The sequence below is a fragment of the Protopterus annectens genome, chromosome 6.part0 (assembly GCF_019279795.1).
Source record: "Protopterus annectens isolate FY-2018-M chromosome 6.part0, PAN1.0, whole genome shotgun sequence".
In the NCBI taxonomy this organism is placed as follows: domain Eukaryota; kingdom Metazoa; phylum Chordata; order Ceratodontiformes; family Protopteridae; genus Protopterus; species Protopterus annectens.
In genome coordinates, this window is record NC_056737.1 from 181,595,413 (window position 1) to 181,615,947 (window position 20,535).

The following is a 20,535-nucleotide window of genomic DNA, read 5'->3' on the forward strand; positions in this document are numbered from 1 at the left end:
GGAAAGCAGACCAATGACCAAGAAGCAAAAATTCAAGGCAAGCAGGACTGTGGACTCAATACAAGTTTAATAAAATCCAATCGTAAAACATGGTAAAATAGTTGAAAATACACAAAAAAGTATAGTTAAGTGTGCTTTCACCTGGTAAAATACCAGGCTTCCACAGAACAATAAATCACATCAATTTAATTCCTTAAATAGTTAATTGAAACCACTTAACATCAATAATTCACATACAGATGAGAAATAATTAACCCTGTATTCCCCAATAACTTAAAACAAAATGATTGCCCTGTCATGTATAATAGACAGTACAGTTGTGTACACTTACCATAAATGTAGATGTTCAAGTGTATTCACTGTTGCAGGCATTACATTCGGGTAATCTGCTGGCAGGTTGCCCTCAGTCGGCCTGAATAACAAAGTCTTGGGCCCTGCGTTGGTTGCTGTCTTCTTTTCCATGACGTCAGGTCATCAGGGGCATAAAACATGCAGCTGACGCCATTTTATTCACTTTTTCTTGCCCGAGATGTCAGGTGTCCCCCAAAAACATAAACTTTACCTTCATCTAAAAGCAAATACACCACAAAAGCTTTAGAGTATAAAGAGAAGTTATAGAAAAGGGGGATGGCGGGTGGGTAACCCAGACTGCAACAGTGAATACACTCGAACATCTACATTTATGGCAAGTGTACACAACTGTACTATGTTCTTTGTGTTTCACTGTTGCAGTCATTACATTTGGGTAGAATCCCAAAGCTATGGATGGGAGGATGGAACTAAACAGCATTAGGAGCGGCTATAAGGCCCTGCAGAACTGCAGTGGCAAAGCCTGCCCTGGATTTAGAGAAGAGAGGCAAATGATAATGCTTTGTGAAGGTATGAACAGAGCTTCAAGTAGCAGCTTCTAGAATGTCTTTAGTTGGAACTCCTCTGAGAAAGGCTGCTGAGGTATAGGCAACTTTGGTGGAATGTGACCTGATTCCCTTGGGTACAGGTTTACCATGATGCAAGTAGCAGAAATGAATGCAGTGGCTTATCCACTTAGAAATAGTCTGCTTTGATATAGCCTTCCCCTCTGATCCTGAAGCAAATGACACCAGTAGTTGCTCAGGCTTTCTTAGAGATCTGGTCCTGTTTAAGTAGAATCTTAGTTGTCTGTGTACGTCCAATGAATGCAGAATCCGCTCACCCTTGTTCTGCGGATTTGGATAAAATGTTGGCAGGTGAATAGTTTGGTTAAGAGCCACACTGGATACCACCTTAGGCATAAAGGAAGGATTGGTCCTGAGGGACACCCTGTCTGGGTAAAATGTAATAAAAGGCTCCACAGCCATGAGAGCCTGTATTTCTGAAACCCTTCTTGCTGAAGTGATTGCCAAAAGGAAAGCTGTTTTCCAAGATAAAAACTTTATATCCGCAGTAACTGCTGGTTCAAAAGGAGGCAGGGTGAGTTTTTCCAGCACAAAATTGAGGTCCCATGCAGGAGGTGATCTTCTGGGAGGCCTTAAATTTTTGGCCCCTCTAAGATACTGTTTTAGCAGAGGATGAGAAAAGATGGGAGGCTCCGTGTTGTAATGAGCTGAGGTGGCAGAGGCATGGATTTTTATTGAAGAGAAGGATAGGCCCTTGTCAAGCATCTCAGTCAAGTATTGTAAAATCTGAGGGATATTTGGTTTTGCTGTGTCCGTTCCTTGTGCTTGGTTCCAAGCACAGAATCTCTTCCATTTATCAGCATAAGATTTTCTAGTACTAGGCCTTCTGGCTTCCAAAATGACATCTATAACAGATTTACTGAGTGGTGTTGTTTGAATAATTACATGATCAGCTATGCTGCAAGGTTCAGAGTTTGGAGCTGAGTGTGCAGAATTTGATTGTTCTGCTGAGACAGTAGATGAGGTATTTGAGGCAACTTCCAAGGAGGGAGTTGAGACATATTCCTTAGAATTGGGTACCAGTGCTGGCGAGGCCAGTCCAGAGCAATTCGGATCATTTTTGTTTTTTCCTGTCTGACTTTTAGTAAGACCTTGGAGAGAAGAGGCAGAGGGGGAAAGGCGTACACTGACAGGTTTTTTCAACTGAAGGATAGGGCATCCACTTTCCATGCTTGTCTGTGATACGTCCTTGTGCAGAATTTGTCCAGTTGATCATTTTGGGGAGAGGCAAAAAGATCTATGTCTGATCTCCCCCATTTCTGTGTTACCATGCTGAAGACTTGTGGATCCAGTTTCCACATGTGCGGGTCCATACGATTTCTGCTTAGGTCATCTGCCAGAGTATTTTGCTTTCCTGGCAGGAATTGAGCTGGAAGATGTACTTGGAAAGTCAAGGCTGTGTTCCACAATGCCATGGCTAGTCTGCAAAGGGGGTAGGAATGTGTACCCCCCTGCTGGTTTATGTACCACATAACTGTGGTGCTGTCTGTCTTTATCAGTAGTTGTCCTGGATGAAGTAAGTCCTTGAAGGCTGTCAGGAGATTCTGAACAGCTAGAATCTCTTTCTGGTTGATATGCAGATGCATTTGTTTTGGGCTTCATATGCCCTGAATGCATCTCCCCACCAGGTGGGCCCCCCAAGCATAGTCTGATGCATCTGTAGTTAGGGTTTGGGTGGCAGGGGGTAGAGTGAATGACAGTCCCTTGTTTTGGTGACATGTCTCTGCCCACCAAAGAAACTCCTGTTGTAGGCAGGGAATGAGAGGAAAGTACAGTTTTGTACCTACCATAAATGTAGACGTTCGAGTGTTCACCCTGCTGCAGTCATCACACTTGGGTTATCCTGTCGTCAGGCGGTCCCGCAGTCGGCCGGAATTCCAAAGTCTTGGTCCGGCGTCGGTTGCTGTCGCTTCTTCCCTGACGTCAGTGCGCCAGGGGTATATATATTGCATTCAAAGCCATTTTCTTCAGTTTTTCTTGCCCCAGATGTCAGGTGCCCCCAAAAAGGTGGACAGTAATTAGTACTAATTTATGAAGTTTTAGCACAAACCCAAATTCCCTCCAGCTATAAGCAAATACATCAGGAAGGTTTTGTAGCTATTTAGCCAGTTAGATCAGAGGGAATGGAGGGGGGGGGGGGTAACCTGGACTGCAATAGGGTGAACACTCGAACATCTACATTTATGGTAGGTACAAAACTGTACTATGTTCATCGTGTTACCCTGCTGCAGTCATCACACTTGGGTAGAATCCCAAAGCTAAGGATGGGTGGAGGAGGCATAGAGGGTTAGAGGAGGCTAAAAGGCCCTGCAGAACTGCAGTGGCGAAGCCAGCTCTAGTCTTAGAGTAAAGTGGTAAGTGGTAGTGTTTGGTAAAGGTGTGTACTGAACTCCAAGTTTCAGCTTCCAAAATATCCTTGGTTGGAACCCCCCCTGAGGAAAGCTGTAGATGTAGCTGTTGCCCTGGTAGAGTGGGGCCTAATGGTAGCAGGAACTGGTTTTCCATGATGGGTATAGCAAAAATGAATGCAATGTCCTATCCATTTGGAAATGGTTTGTTTTGATATAGCCTTCCCTTGTGAAGCTGTTGCATAGGACACAAAGAGCTGGTCAGATTTTCTGAAAACCTTAGTTTTATCCAAGTAGTAACGAAGTTGCCTGTGAATGTCCAAGGAATGCAGGAGTCTTTCTCCTTTGTTCTGTGGATTTGGGAAGAAGGTGGGTAAGTGTATGGTTTGATTTAAAGCCACACTGGAAACCACCTTAGGCATGAAGGAAGTATTAGTTCGTAGAGAAACTCTGTCTTGATGGAAAATGAGGAAAGGTTCCACTGCCATTAGTGCCTGCAGCTCTGAGACTCTTCTAGCTGAAGTTATTGCTAGCAGCAGGGCAGTCTTCCATGATAGAAACTGTAGATCTGCAGAGAAAGCTGGTTCAAAGGGAGGAAGCGTAAGTTTTTCCAGAAGAAAATTCAGGTCCCATGCTGGTGTAGGTGCTCTCCTGGGGGGGTCTAATGTTTTTTGCCCCTCTGAGGAACTGCCTTAGAAGTGGATGTGAAAATAAGGGTGGATCCGTGTTGTAGTGGGCTGAAATAGCCGATGCATGGATTTTAATGGAAGAAAAAGAAAGTCCTTTGTGCAACATCTCCGTTAAATACTGTAGAATCTGAGGCATGTGAGGCTGAAGTGTGTTTTGTCCTTAACTTGGTTCCAGGTGTAAAATCTTTTCCATTTGTCTGAGTAGGCTTTCCAGGTGCTGGGTCTCCTAGCTTCCAGAAGAACATCCATAACTGCTTGGGAAAGAGGAGCTGGCTGGATGCTTAGTTGATTTGCCATGCAGCCAGATTTAAGGTTTTGAGCTGGCTGTGTAGAATCTGATTGTTTTGCTGTGTGAGCAAATGAGCAATTTGTGGCAAAATCCAAGGTGGGCCCTGGGCCATATTCCTTAATAGTGGGTACCAGTGCTGGCGTGGCCAGTCTGGGGCTATGAGTATCAATCGTGGTCTCTCCTTTCTGATTTTCAGAAGCACCTTTGTGAGAAGAGGAAATGGAGGGAAGGCATATACTGTCAGGTTTTTCCAACTGAATGAGAGTGCGTCCACTTTCCAAGCTTGATGGTGAAGTGTCCTTGTACAAAATTTTGTTAGCTGATAGTTTTGGGGGCTGGCAAACAGGTCTATGTCAGGAAGGCCCCATTTTTGAGTTATCATTGCAAATACTTGTGGATCCAGTTTCCACTCGTGGGGATCCATAATGTTTCTGCTGAGGTCATCTGCCAATGTGTTCTTTTTTCCTGGCAGGTATTGAGCTTGTAACTGAACTTGGTAAGCCAGTGCTGTGCTCCACAAGGTCATTGCTTTCCTGCACAGAGGGTAGGAGTGTGTACCCCCTTGTTTATGTACCACATTACTGTGGTTTTGTCCATCCTTATTGTAAGTTGTCCTGGATGTAATAGGTTCTTGAAGGCTGTCAGAGCATTCTGTACAGCTAGCATCTCTTTTTGGTTGATGTGCAGATTTCTTTGATCTGCAGTCCATACGCCTTGAACGCACTGCCCTGCCATGTGTGCCCCCCAGGTGTAGTCCGATGCATCAGTTGTCATAGTTTGCCTGGCTGGGGGCAAGGTGAAAGGCTGACCCTTGTTGAGGTGACATACCTGTGACCACCATAGAAACTCCTGTTGTAGGCAAGGAATGAGAGATATCATTGTGTCCAATCTGTGGCTGTGTTGAGACCAAACACTTTTTAGGTACCACTGTAATTTCCTCATATGCAGCTTTGCAAATGGTATTAGTAGTATGCAAGATGCTATGAAGCCCAAGGCCTGCAGAATTTTTCTTGCAGGGAGTAGGGTCTTTGTTGCCATTGTTTTGAAATATTGAGTCAGTTGTAGTTTGTCTGGCGTCAGATAAGCCTTCTGGGCCATTGTATTCAAGCTGGCACCCAGGAATGTCATATTTTGTGAGGGTACTAGTTTTGATTTCTTTTCGCTTACTGTGTACCCCAGGCAAATTAGAAGATGCTTTACAAAAGCGAAATGTTGTAAGAGGATATCCTTGCTTTCTGCTTGGATGAGGCAGTCGTCCAGGTATGGTTATATTTGAATTCCTCTTTGTCTGCAGTATGCAATTACTGGTGCCAGGCATTTTGTGAAGACCCTGGGCGCAGTAGATAAGCCAAAGGGCAGTGCAGAGAATTGGTAATGGGTTGAACCTGCAATGAAACGGAGGTATCTTCTGCATCTTTGTCTGATAGGGACATGCAGGTATGCCTCCTTGAGGTCCCACGTTACTAGCCATGCTTTCTTGCCCAACATGGGAAGAAGCTGCTGTAGTGTTAGCATCTTGAATTTGGGTACTTGTAAGAAGGTGTTTAGAATTGAAAGGTCCAGAATTAGTCTCCAGGCATTGTCCTTTCTGGGGACTAGAAAGAGTCTTGAGTAAAATCCTTGGCCTTGCTCTCGTGTAGGTACCAGTTGAATGGCTCTCATATCCATGACATCTGTAATTTGTTTTTGTGCCTCTGCCCATTGATTTTGTGGCAGGTTTGGCATTCCTCTTTTCATTGTTAAAGTGTGGAAATGGAATCTGTATCCTCGTGAAATTATGTCTAGGACCCATTTGTCCTTTGTGACAATGTGCCAGTTGTCTGAAAAAAGTGCGAGTTTTCCTCCCAAGGGAGCTGCCAAGAGAGTGTTGCTTGGCTGGATGAGGTGCAAGTCATTGAGTTTGTCTTCTGGTAGACTGGGGCCTGTCTTCTCCTCCCTTCTGTGTTGCAGTGCCCCACTGTCGAGGCCTGTATTGGGCTTGTGGTTGTCCTCTGCCTCTTGGAAGTCTGTATTTACCCCTCTGTGGTCTGTCAGTAGCTGGAAAGGACCAATTTTTAGTTGGCCAATTTCTGCTGAAGCGAGGGGGCTGTACCTGTAGAAAATCTTTGACTGTCTGCATAGATTTTGCCTTATCCTCCATTTTCTTTAAGACTTCTTCTGCCTTAACTCCAAATAGAACATCCTGCTGTAAGGGAGCATATAGAAGCTTTGCTTTAACATGATCAGGAAGAGTTTGTTCTTTTAACCAAGCAGACCCAGTGACAGCTGCTCTGCAGGAAGCTTCCAAAGAATCAAAACCACATTGTAAAGTATGTTTGCCCACCTGTTCAGTTGCATGCAACAGATCCTGCATTTCTTTCAATTCAGACTGTTGAGGGAGTGTGCTCATTTTTTGTTTTAGCTGAGACATAAGAAATTGCTGATATTTTAGCATGTGAAACTGGCAATTTAGTGCTCTCATAGCTAGAGTGGCTGAGGTGTAAACCTTTTTCCCCCACCTGTCTAGTGCTCTAGAGTCCCTTTCAGAGGGTACAGGATTTTTTGCCATAGAAGCCTTAGCCCCTCTGGGACCCTGGGAGATAGTCTCTGGATCAGCAACAGGGCTTTTATAAAGGAATTTGTGGGAATCAGGCACTCTATAGTATCTGTCTGGTTTGGCTGGAGCAGGAGGCAGAGAATCCGGGTTCAAACTAGATTCTAAGTAAACATCATCCACAATGTCTAAAACTGGGGGAATAGCAAGTGGTCTATGCTGGGGGTGTAAAAGAAACTCTTTGAGCCTTTTCTTTGAGTCAGAGTAGTCCTGACCTTCCAAGTGAAAATGTTCCCTCATAGTGTGTAAAGTTTCCCCAAAGGAGTAATCTTCAGGAGGAGAAGCTGAGGGAATAGAATCCTCAGCATCAGAATCTTCATAAGGGGAGAAGGAGTAATCTTGGTCCTCAGAGGAGCCTGAGGAAATAGACACTTCAGAGGAGGCATAATCTTCCTCTTGTCTAAGCCTTTTGTCGGGTGGGGGTTGGGAACCCCTGATTAAAGAGATCAAATCTTCAGCCATTTTAAGCATCTGTTTCTTAGGCATGGGACCTTGAACAGGAGACTGAAGTACAGTCTTTTTAGGTTTAATAGGAGTCTTAAGCCTAGGATGTGTTTTTATGGTGAGCATCGTCGGTCTGAAGACGCCTTCAGAAACCGAAGGTGTTTCTGCAGCACCGACATCTCTTTCTGCAGAGTCGTCGGTAGGGGCTGAACAAAATGGCTGCGTCGGCCTAGTGCTCTCTGCCAAAGGCTCCGAAGCGGTCTCAGGTTCCAAATCTGCGGTAGTCAGGGGCTGCGTTGGAGCCTCACTGAAGACCGGAAACCGGTCCAGCCGAGGCCTCAGAGTCTGGCTTGGGCCTAGGCTGCCTGTCCTTATCCTTGCGTTTTTTGGGCACGCCGGTAGTTGGTTGCTCCGACGGCATTGTGTAGTTAAATTTTCTACCGAAGTAGTGTTGTGCGAAATCAAAGCGTCTTTTTATAGTACGCTTATTAAACCTAGCACAAAAATGACAACCAGTGACGTCGTGGTCTGGGCCTAGGCAAGGTATGCAGTAAGAGTGAAAATCCTTATGAGGCATTTGCTTCCCACAAGAAATACAATTGTTAACCTTTTCTGACATTGGTCTGAGACAAGAAAAGTTTCCCCAATGGGGCACTTAGCTTTATTGAAGACTTCAGATCTGAAATTCGACTTCGAAAATCGCAGGAGTCGGCCGACCGGCACTTGTGAACTGCTTCTGCTTCGGGCACCGCGCGGCAAGAAAGACTGAAGAAAATGGCGTTGGATGAAATATATATACCCCTGGCGCACTGACGTCAGGGAAAAAGCGACAGCAACCGACGCCGGACCAAGACTTTGGAATTCCGGCCGACTGCGGGACCGCCTGACGACAGGATAACCCAAGTGTGATGACTGCAGCAGGGTAACATGATGAACATTCATTGTTTCCAGACTGTGACAATGTTGACTCCATAAACTTTTCAGGTACCATTGAAGTTTCCTCATATTTAGTCTTGCTTATGGAATTAGTAGAATGCAGGATGCCATGAACCCCAAAGCCTGCAGAATTTGTCTTGCAGATAACTGGGTTTTTGTTGCCATCTGTTTGAAGTATGTAGTCAGTTGCCTTTGTTTGCCTGGCGTAAGGTAAGCCATCTGGGCAGCTGTATTCAAGCTTGCACCCAGGAATGTAATTTTTTGAGAGGGTACCAGTTGTGATTTCTTTTCATTTATTGTGTACCCTAGGCATGTTAGAAGCCTTTTTACAAACGCCTGATGTTGAAGTAGAATGTCCTTGTTCTCTGCTTGAATGAGACAATCGTCCAGGTAAGGATAAATCTGTATGCTTCTTTGTCTGCAAAATGCAATTACTGGTGCCAGGCACTTTGGAAAGACCCTGGGCGCAGTAGATAAGCCAAAGGGCAGTGCAGAGAATTGGTAATGCATAAAACCTGCCTTGAAGCGGAGGTATCTTCTGCACGATTCCCTTATTGGGATATGCAGGTATGCCTCTTAAGTCTAGAGTCACTAACCGAGAGTTCTTGCCCAGCATACGCAGTAGCTGTTGTAAAGTCAGCATTTTGAATTCTGGAATGTCCAGGAATCTGTTCAAAATCGATAAGTAAAGGGGCATCCAACAATTTAGCTTTAACATGATCAGGCAGATTTTGCTCCTTGAGCCAGGCATGCCCTCTAATCACTGATCCAGTAACTGTGGCCCTGCAAAAAGCCTCCAAGGAATCAAAACCACATTTCAAAGTATGCTTTCCAACCTGATTTGCTGCATGCAATAATTCCTGTAATTCTTTATTTTCCACACAATCAGAAATCAACATTTTCTGTTTCAAAAAGCCCATAACATGCTGTTGATATTTAAGCATATATGAAAGTGGCAGTTTAAGGCCCTAATTGCCAAGGTTGCAGACGTATAAACCTTTTTTCCCCATCTATCCAGCACCCTGGAATCTCTATCAGAGGGGGTAGGATTTTTGGTTGTAGATGCCTTTACACCTTTGGGACCCTGTGAGATATTTTCAGGATCAGCAGCAGGATTTTTGAATAGAAATTTGTGGGAGTGAGGAACCCTGTAATATCTGTCTGGCTTACTAAGAGCCGGAGGTAGGGAATCAGGAGCCATGCTTGATTCTGATAACACATCATCAACAATGTCTAATACAGGAGGTATAGCCAAAGGCCTATGCTGAGGAAGAAGAAGGAAATCTCTAAGCCTCTTTTTTGATTCAGAGAAATCATGACTCTCCCAATGAAAATGTTCCCTTAAAGTATGCAAGTTTTCTCCAAAAGAATAATCCTCAGGAGGAAATGCAGATGGGATGGATTCTTCTGCATCTGAATCCTCATAGGGTGGTATAGAAAAATCCTGATCAGAAGAGGAATCAGAAGAAATAGAAACCTGATCTGAAGATTCATAGTCAGTGTCTTGCCCTGGCCTCTTAGTGGGGGGGGGGTAGGATCCCCTAATCAAGGTAATTAAGTCCTTGGCCATTTTGATAATCTGTTTTTTAGGCATAGGGGCCTGAGCATGTGGCTCATGCGTAATTTTTTTAGACTTAGAAGTTGTTTTTGATTTTGTTTTTGAAGCTGGCGTCAGTTTTATATAAAAATGTTGAGGCTTGAAAACACCCTCAGAAGCCGGTGCCTGCTCAGCGGCTCTGGACCCATCCAACAGAGAGACATCCGCGGGTTCAATACTCTGAGAATTTCGTGGCATACCGGACTCCGCATGGGTCTCGGTAGAGGCCTGCGACTCAAAAGTAGTGGGTATCAGGGTCTGCGAAAGCGCCTCACGGAGTACCGGCGAACTGGCGACTAGCTTAGGAGAAGCTTCGTCGTCGGTTTTGGACCTCGACGGTCTGTCTCTCTGTCTTTTTCTTTGCATTTTTTGTGAACTCCGGTAGTTGGATTTGCTATCCGACGACATTTCAGGGTAATTAAATCTGGATCCAAAATATTCTGAAGCAAAAATATACCAACGCTTAATAGTGCGTTGGTTAAATCTAGCACAAAACCAACATCAAGGCACGTTATGATCTGAGCCTAGGCAAGGAATACAGTACAAATGAAAATCCTTATGAGGTATTTGCTTCCCACAAGTAATGCAATTATTAACTTTTACTAACATCGATAAGGAGCAAGAAAAAGTTTTCCCAATGGGGTACTTAGCTTTAATTGAAGACTTTGGTTCTGACACTCAAATGCGAAAATTTCAGGAGTCAGCCGACCGGCACTTGTGAACTGCTTCTGCTTCGGGCACCGCGTGGCAAGAAAGACTGAATAAAATGGCAACAGCTGCATGTTTTATACCCCTGACGACCTGACGTCATGGAAGAGGAGACAGCAACCGGCACAGAACCCAAGACTTTGTTATTCAGGCCGACTGAGGGCAACCTGCCAGCAGATTACCCAAATGTAATGACTGCAACAGTGAAACACGAAGAACATCAGTACAACCTTATTCATGAAATGCAAGCAAATGCCATATAAAAATATTATAAATATGAAGTGTATGAAAAAATACATAGAAGAAATGCATGCATTTAATAATGGTTCTTAACCACTATAGTTTGCCTAAAATACATACAAATAAACAAAAGTAGCCAAAATTAAATTCATGGCAGCAAAAACCTTCTGTAACAAATAGTGCAATACATCAATTACAGTTTTTCTGCCCTGAGTTTCAGTACGCTATTAATACTTATACAATCGTTGAGTCCAGGAGTTCTGCCTGTATCCAACTTCAGCTGCCAGAACAATTCCCTGTGTTCCAACCTGGACTCCCAACACCCTCCTCAGGGATCCATTAAAACTTGTTCCAACACAAAGAAAGTACAGTTGTGTACACTTACCATAAATGTAGAAGTTCGAGTGTATTCACTGGTGCAGTCATTACATTTGGGTTATCTGCTTGCAGGTAGCCCTCAGTCGGCCTGATTATCAAAGTCTTGGGTTCTGTGTCGGTTGCTGTCTCATCTTCAATGACGTCAGGTAGTCAGGGGTATAAAGCATGCAGCTGACGCCATTACATCAGTTTTTCTTGCCCCAGATGTCAGGTGCCCCCCTAATGGGAAGCAATTACATACAAGGTTACACCTCCAACAAAAAGCAAATACACCAGAAAGCTTTAAGTATAGTAAACAAGAAGAGATTTACAGTCAACAGAAGTCAGGGGGCTGGAGGGAGGGTAACCAGGACTGCAACAGTGAATACACTTGAACATCTACATTTATGGTAAGTGTACACAACTGTACTATGTTCTTCGTGTTTCACTGTTGCAGTCATTGCATTTGGGTAGATTCCCAAAGCTAAGGAAGGGAGGAGGCAATTAGATAGCATTAGGACCAGTTATTAGGCCCTGCAAGACTGCAGTGGCAAAACCCGCTCTGGAATTAGAAAAAATTGGCAAGTAGTAATGCTTGGTGAAGGTATGTACAGAACTCCAGGTAGCAGCTTCTAGGATGTCCCTGGTAGGAACACCTCTGAGAAAGCCTGTAGAAGTAGATGCAGCCCTGGTGGAATGGGGTCTTATCCCTGTGGGGTAGGTTTTCCATGGTGATTATAGCAGAAATTAATGCAATGGCCTATCCACTTAGAAACAGTTTGCTTTGAAATGGCCTTCCTCTCTGCTGCTGCAGCAAATGCAACCAGCAGCTGTTCAGATTTCCTGAGAGGTTTAGTCCTGTCCAAGTAAAATCTAAGTTGTCTGTGCACGTCCAAGGAGTGCAGTATTCGTTCTCCTTTGTTCTGTGGATTAGAAAAGAAGGTTGGCAAATTAATGGACTGATTAAGGGCCACACTGGATACCACCTTGGGCATAAAGGAAGGATTGGTCCTGAGGGACACCCTGTCCGCATGAAAGATAATGAAAGGCTCCACTGCCATGAGGGCCTGTAGTTGACACCTTTCTTGTTGAAGTGATAGCTAGAAGGAAAGCTGTTTTCCAAGAAAGGAAATTCAACTCTGCAGATGCAGCTAGCTCAAAGGGAGGTAGAGTGAGCTTTTTGAATACAAAGTTAATGTCCCAGGCTGGAGTAGGGGCTCTCCTGGGTGGTCTTAAGTTTTTGGCCTCTCTGATGAATTGCTTTAGCAGTGGATGAGAGAAGAGGGGTGGCTCCGTATTATAATGTGCTGAAATGTCCGAGACATGAATTTTAATGGAAGAGAAGGAAAGGCCCTTGTGAAGCATCTCAGTTAAGTATTGAAGAATATGCGGTAAATTGGGCACTGTTGTGCCCATCCCCTGAGTTTGGCTCCAGGAACAGAATCTTTTCCACTTTTCAGCATAGGATTTTCTAGTACTTGCCTCCAGAATGACATCTATCACTTGCTTATTGAGGGATGGTAATGGAGAGCTCAGGTAATTAGCCAGGCTGCAAGGTTCAGGGTTTGATGCTGGGGGTGCAGAATCTGGCCCTCCTGCTGGGACAGCAGGGAAGGGGTCTGAAGCACGTGCCATGGTTCCAGCAGTGACACACTGCACCATAGGGGGTACCAGTGTTGGTGTGGCCAGTCTGGTGCAATGAGTATTGTCCTTGGTTTGTCCTGTTTGATCTTTAGTAGAACTTTGGAGAGGAGAGGCAGAGGGGGAAAAGCATAAACTGACAGGCTTTTGCAGGTGAAGGACAGAGCATCCACTTTCCAAGCTTGTCTGTGGGGAATCCTTGTGCAGAATTTGTCCAATTGGTAGTTCTGAGGGGAGGCAAACAGGTCTATCTCTGGGCTCCCCCATTTGTTTCTCAAAATGTTGAATATCTTTGGTTCCAGTTTCCAGTCGTGTGGGTCCATGAGATTTCCGCTTAAGTCGTCTGCCAGTGTATTTAGCTTGCCCGGCAGGATTTGTGCTTGTAGGTGTACTTGGTAGCTCAAGGCTGTGTTCCACAGAGCCATGTCTAGTCTGCAGAGAGGGTATGAGTGGGTTCCCCCCTGCTTGTTTATGTACCACATAACAGTGGTGTTGTCCATCTTTACCAATAATTGTCCTGGAAGAATGCGGTCCTTGAAGGCTGTCAGAGAATTCTGCACAGCTAAAATTTATTTTTGATTAATATGCAAGTGCACTTGACTCGAGTTCCATTTGCCTAAATGCACTGCCCTGCCAAGTGAGCCCCCCATGCATAGTCTGATGCATCTGTTGTTAGGGTTTGGGTGGCAGTGGGTAGAGTGAATGGTAGTCCCTTGTTGTGGTGGCAGGCCTCTGCCCACTAAAGGAACTCTGTCTTTATACAAGGGATGATAGAAATCACTGATTCTAGGTCCTGAGAATGTTGACACCATAGGCTTTTTAGATACCATTGTAGTTTCCTCATATGCAGTCTTGCATATGGAATTAGTAGAATGCAAGAGGCCATGAACCCCAAGGCTTGCAGTATTTTCCTTGCAGATAGCTGGGTCTTTGTGGCCAGTAGTTTGAAGTAGGCTGTCAAATAAACTTGTTTCTCTGGAGTGAGGTAGGCCATTTGGGAAGCTGTATTCAAGCTTGCTCCCAGGAATACAATTTTTTTGGCAGGGTACTAGGTGTGATTTCTTTTTGTTATGGTGTACCCCAGTGAAGTTAGTAGTTTCTTTACAAATGCCAGATGATTTAATAGTATGTCCTGGCTTTCTGCCTGAATTAGACAATCATCCATGTATGGGTATATTTGAATATTTCTTTGCCTGCAGAATGCAATGCCTGGAGCTAGGCACTTTGTGAATAACCTGGGCGCAGTAGATAAGCCAAAGGGGAGTGCAGAGAACTGATATTTTCTGTAAGATTCCCTTATTGGGATGTGCAGGTAAGCTTCCTTTAAATCCAATGTTGGCAACCAGGCATTTTTTGCCTAGCATGGGAAGCAGCTGATGAAGAGTTAGCTGCTTCCCAACCAGGCATTTTTTGCCTAGCATGGGAAGCAGCTGATGAAGAGTTAGCATTTTGAATTTTGTGATTACCAAAAAGGTGTTTAGGATAGACAGGTCCAGGATAGGATGCCAGGAACTGTCTTTTCTGGGTACCAGGAAAAATCTTGAGTAAAAACTTTGCCCCATTCCTCTTCTGGGACAGGCTGAATAGCCCTGATACTTAGAAGAGAGAGAACCTACTTTTGAGCCTCTGCCCACTGATTTGGGGGTAGGTCTGGCCAGCCGTTTGGGGTTGGTAAGGAGTGGAAGTGGAATCTGTATCCTTGGATAACTACATTTAAAACCCATTTGTCTTAGGTAATGAGTTCCCAGTTTTCTACATGCAGGGCGATCTTTTCCTCTAAAGGAACAGTCAGTTGAGCAGGGGTTTGAAGGATTAAGGTTAAGTCATTGTCACAGTTTACCATAGGGGAGTGTCTTACTACTTCCAGCTTTGGAAGTCGGAGCCCCCCACTGCTTAGGCCTATGAGTACCTCTAGATCGAAGCCTGGGTGGTCTGCTGGTCCTGGGTATGGACTGAGAAGGCCTGGAAGAGACAGGAAAGGACCAATTCTTAGAAGGCCAGTGCCTACTAAATCTGGGAGGCTGCACTTGCAGGAAATCTTTAACAGTTTGCATAGATTTAGCTTTTTCTTCCATCTTTTTAAGTACTTCTTCTGCTTTGTTGCCAAACAAGTGGTTTTGGTTTAAGGGAACATCCAGTAATTTAGCTTTAACATGATCTGGCAAAGTTTGCTCCTTAAGCCAAGCAGGCCTTCTAAGTACAGACCCAGTAACAGCAGCCCTGCAAGATGCCTCTAGTGAATCTAAACCACATTGCAAATTATGTTTACCAACTTGTTCGGCAGAATGCATTAAATCCTGTAATTCTTTATTTTCAGCACAGTCAGGAATCAACATAATTTTCTGTTTAAGTAATCCAATAATATGCTGCTGGTACTTTAACATATGAAACTGGCAGTTTAAGGCCCTAATGGCCAAATTAGCAGAAGTGTATACCTTCTTAGCCCATCTGTCCAGGGCTCTGGAATCTCTATCAGAGGGGGTAAGGTTTTTGGCAGTAGTAGCCTTAATGCCTTTGGGTCCCTGTGAAATGATCTCTGGATCTGCTGTAGGATTCTTAAAGAGGAACCTGTGAAAATCAGGTACTCTGTAACACCTGTCAGGTTTCCTGGGAGCTGGAGGCAAAGTGTCTGGGGCCAGGCTAGATTCCAAGAAGGCATCATCTACAATGTCCAGTACAGGAGGGATAGCTAAAGGCCTGTGTTGAAGTAGGAGTAAAAATTCCCTAAATCTCTTTTTGGAGTCAGAGTAATCCTGGCTTTCCCAGCGGAAATGCTCCCTAAGAGTATGCAAAGTTTCACCAAAAGAGAAATCTTCTGGAGGGAAAGCAGAGAGAATGGAGTCCTCTGCATCAGAATCCTCATAGGTAGATAAGGGCAAATCCTGGTCATCAGAAGAAACAGAAATTTCAGAATCCTGATCAGAAGAACCAGAAGGAAAATCAGTCCTAGGTCTCTTAAAGGGGGAAGGGTGGCTTCCCCTGATTAGAGTAACAAGGTCTTCAGCCATTCTTATCATGTGTTTTTTATGCATAGGGGCCTGACCATGCGGTCTGGGTGTTGGTTTTCTAGGCGTGGATAGAGTTTTAGGGCTTGAAGAAGAAGATGGCGTTGGTTTAATATGCAAGTCAGTAGGCCTGACTACATCCTCAGAAGCCGGTGCCTGCACAGCGGCTCCGGACTCATCCAAGGCAGAGACAACCGCAAGTTCCATAGTCGAAGAAACATCTCGCGGCATACCAGACTCCAAATGGGTCTCAGTAGAGGCCTGCGAATCTGAAGTAGCAGGTATCAGGGGCTGCGAAAGCACCTCACTGAGTACTGGCGAACTAGCGACTAGCTTAACGGAAGCGTCGTCGGCAGCTTTGGACTTATGCAGTCTGTCTCTGTCTTTATCTTTGTGTTTTTTCAGAATGTCGGTAGTTGGGTGGCTTACCGAAGCCATTTCTGGATAATTGAACTAAGTACCAAAATAGTTAGATGTGAAAATGAACCGACGACGAATAGTTTGAGGATTGAATAAGGCACAAAACCGACAGCGAGGGACGTCGTGGTCTGGGCCTAAGCAAGGAATGCAGTATGAATTTAAATCTTTATGAGGTATTTGCTTTCCACAAGTAATAAAATTGTTAACTTTTACTGACATTGGTTAAGAGCAAGAAAAAAGAAACCTAACGGGGTACTTGGCTTTGTTGAAGACTTCGGATCTGAAAATGGAAAATGAAAATTTCAGGAGTCAGCCGACCGGCACTTGTGAACTGCTTCTGCTTTGGGCAACGCACAGCAAGAAAGACTGATGTAATGGTGTTGGCTGCATGCTTTATACCCCTGACTACCTGACGTCATGGAAGATGAGACTGCAACCAACGCAGGACCCAAGACTTTGATAATCAGGCCGACTGAGAGCTACCTACAAGCGGATAACCCAAATGTAATGATGGCAACAGTGAAACGTTGGCTGCATGCTTTATACCCCTGACTACCTGACGTCATGGAAGATGAGACTGCAACCAACGCAGGACCCAAGACTTTGATAATCAGGCCGACTGAGAGCTACCTACAAGCGGATAACCAAAATGTAATGATGGCAACAGTGAAACACGAAGAACATCTCGATTTTCATCCCCTTACAGGACAAGGAATGCCTAAAGAAAGCATTAGATTCCTTTCCCTTAGATACATACGTCACCTTTACGCCCCACGCTGGTGCGAAGAGCATACGTCTGACATACGACACCACTAGGTAATAAAGGCTTTGGTATACTGGGTGGACGTTAGGCTATCCTTGGCAGGAGATCCTAGAGGTAATGAATACTACAACATTGATAGGGAAGGACATCTATGAATATGTATGTGATGCTGAAAACTCCATGATGTTACATTGAAAATATAAATAATGCAAATATTTTGACTCAAGAACAGTAAAAGTTTTATATATAAAAAAAGTCTCACTATTAACTTTATTTTCTTCAAAAGTGTGTACCTTTACTAGTTTACCTGCTATGTTAACCTGTACAGCTAGCCATTTTAGATGCAAAGTAAACCTTTCTACATTTAATTTATTGGAAACAGAAGTTAATTTTTTAATTTTCATTTTGTTTTAGTGTGTGATAAATAATGTATTTATATGAAATATGAATTTTTATTACTTACCAGACGTTACAGAACGAAGTTTTTCCAGTACACCATGCAGCCTAGAGCAAAAATACATATACAAACAAATAACATTCATTTCTAAAAAAAAAGGGAAACGTACATCAATGAAAACTTTTTTTTTCAACAATCCAGTATAACCACTATGATACTATATAGCTAATGTCCCACATAAACAAAGAGGGTAATTTTATTTTTGTTTTTTGTTTTTTACTTTTAATTCCCATTCCCATTCTCCAGTTGCAAAACTGCACAACTCTGACCAAGTCACTTTAGCTCATTTCCTCCAATGGAACTCTTTTCAGTCTGTACTCCAACTTCAAATGGGTGTGGCCGGAGACTTTTTTAAAAACATAAAAGTTAACACTCTGTAGAACTATAAGCATTAGTAGAAAACTGTAAATTATTCATCTACTCAGTAAAAAGTAATCTTTACAGTGCTTGCTTTCATTCAATCCAAGTTTTAAACTGGATTTTATAAGCCATAATAATTACAGTATATATTAGTTTTTGTAATGTTGAATAAACAGCTTTTGATGTCTCAGTAACCATTCAAGCAACACACATACTGCCAGCAGCAGTCTCTTCATAGAGCTATGAGCTTTTATATGAGGCTAAGCTGTTCTGTGTTGTTTGTTGGCATATTTAGAAAAATATGAAAATTATTACAAGACAAATAAATAGTACACAAATAATATTCAATATCTCTTTAGCTGCATTATTAGACAGACGTCAAATAACAATACAGTTATGGCTGCCATCAAGTTAAGCTTTAAGCTGAAATTTTCTAATACTGTGTATGTAGCATGGTTTTGTAATTATTAATGCAAATATTAACAAGCAATATTTGAATCCTAGACATGTCAGTAGGATGTAACTGCAGAAATGCCTGGAGGCATCACTAGGCTACAATGAGTTTTTAATAGTGCTCACAGATTGAAAATATGCACTTGTAACTACTGAGTTTTTCTGGTTAAGAACTCATAAAATAAATGTAAAATACAAAAAGGTATACATAACATAAATATGTATGCATACACACACACACACACACACATATATATATATATATATATATATATATATATATATATATATATATATATATCAGTTCGCTTTACCAAATGTTCATTTTTTGACACAGTAAACGCTGTGTTTTTTTACAGAATGTGTGTTCTGCCCAATGACGAGTATCCTGAGAGCAGGATCACTGAATGTGCATGTGCTGTTGATGAAGTTCTATTGGTTATGGTGAGTGGGTGTGTGTTAATGCTATTAAACAAATGAAAACAAACTGGTACAAAAACCGCTAAAAGCCGAAAACTCTACGAGAACGCTAGATTTATTTAAACGCTTGACAAACACGTACTACGCATTTATTCAATTAGTTGATACATTTAAATATCAAATACAAGTTACAAATTATTTTTATTTTTAGTTTTGCTTGTTTTGAAATATGTATCAACATGTTTTTACTAATATACATTTTTTATATAATATGGCTGTATATTTTTTTAGGTTGTATGCAGTTGGAACCGTATTTGGTTCATTCTTTTCTTTAGTTATAAATTAATGATTTCAGGTTGTTGCTATGTATGAATTTATAACAAGGCAAAGTTTATTTTTATGTATTTTAACATATAATGGATAAAGAGCCCTTTTAGGGCATATATCTTTAAGAACAATCAGTGTTATTACATCATCAGGTGGGTAACTTATAAATTGGGACTTTGAATTTTAACTGATTTTCTTTTGTCTTTGTTTCTGATGAAGTTCAACTACCAGTGTTGGACAAAAAACATGTTTATCAAGCGTTTAAATATATCTAGCGTTCTCGTAGAGTTTTTGGCTTTCAGCGGTTTCTGTACCACCTGTGTTAATGCCAAAATGTTTGGAAATAGTTTCAGCATCAGTGGTGGGAGTGTATGCTGTTTTTTTGTGAGCGCATGTGTATGTGTGTGTGTGGGGGGTTAAGGTTAGAGTAATGGCTAGGTAAAGGGATAGGCTCAGTTGTGTGCCTAAGTGTTACTATATGTGGAGTGTACCCAAGTGTTATATGTGATACTGTTAGGGAAAAGTTTTTTTTTTTTTTTTTTTTTTTTTTTTTTGTTTCAGAAGGGAATGTGCATGGTTGGACTTAGGAGTTAAGAGGCAGACAAAAGGGTTAATATATATATGGGTAAGATGGTGGAGGGGGGATGGTGAAGAGATCTAGCCTCAAACTGCCATAAAATTAGATGAACTTGTGAAAAGCTTCTGAATTCAACTTCCACTCATGGGGACTATATGGAGATTTGTTCCGCTGAACTTTTAGTGCTATAAGAATGTATAAGGCATGGATATGTATATTCTGTACTAATGCCAAATCCCAGGCCATCATGACTAGTCTACACAAAAGATAGGAATGCATGACCAGTACTTTGGTATTATCTGTTACTTAGCTGAGGACTCCATGTGTGACGTCCTGGAGAGCTTAGATAATGGCAGGCACTTCTTACATTTACATTTCTGGCCAGAACTACTATCAAAACAGATCACACAAAATACAACTTAAAAGTTTTTTTTTTTTTTTTACAAGGAACTGTGCTACCTGCACTGACACCCAATTGGGTGTTCCTCTCCATACTGCTGATGTCTCTCTCTCTCTCTCTATATATATATATATATATATATATGTATATATATATATATATATATATATATATTTATATATTTATATATACACACATACTTCCTCAGAGGTCATAGCTGCTCAGAGTTAGTATGCTTAGAGCCTACTCAAGCTCAAATATGTAAAGGTGTGCTCAGCTATGACAGGCATCTAAAACATGACATGATACACAACCACATAAAGTAGAGTCTGTCTGGTCTCATCTCTGTTGTTCCATGATGCCGGGACTTTTAAATCTCCTGTGCACAATCTCAAGACCAAGTGGGTGGTGTTCAGGGTCAGGGTCCTTTGGTCCTCCTTGGGTTCCAGAAATGGCACTCCTGGACTCTCATCCCTGTGCCACCAATACATCAAATTATTTGTGGAACTGGATGAGAACAACTATCCTCTACAGAACTTGAAGATGCTGGAAAGTATAGTTTTGTACCTACCATAA

The 20,535-nt window shown here is 42.6% G+C and overlaps 1 protein-coding gene across 2 annotated transcripts in view; it reads right to left on the reverse strand.

The window, feature by feature from the left end:
* ZC3H14 (zinc finger CCCH-type containing 14) overlaps positions 1-20,535 on the reverse strand; it is a 1,193,127-nt gene that overhangs the window by 889,828 nt on the left and 282,764 nt on the right. The window contains exon 4 of one of the 2 annotated variants that reach the window (XM_044073898.1): positions 17,429-17,469. The exons of the other annotated variant lie outside the window; for it this stretch is intronic. Within the exon in view, the coding sequence (XP_043929833.1) occupies positions 17,429-17,469 (41 nt within the window). The remainder of the gene's footprint in view (positions 1-17,428; positions 17,470-20,535) is intronic. 2 annotated transcript variants of the gene reach the window in all.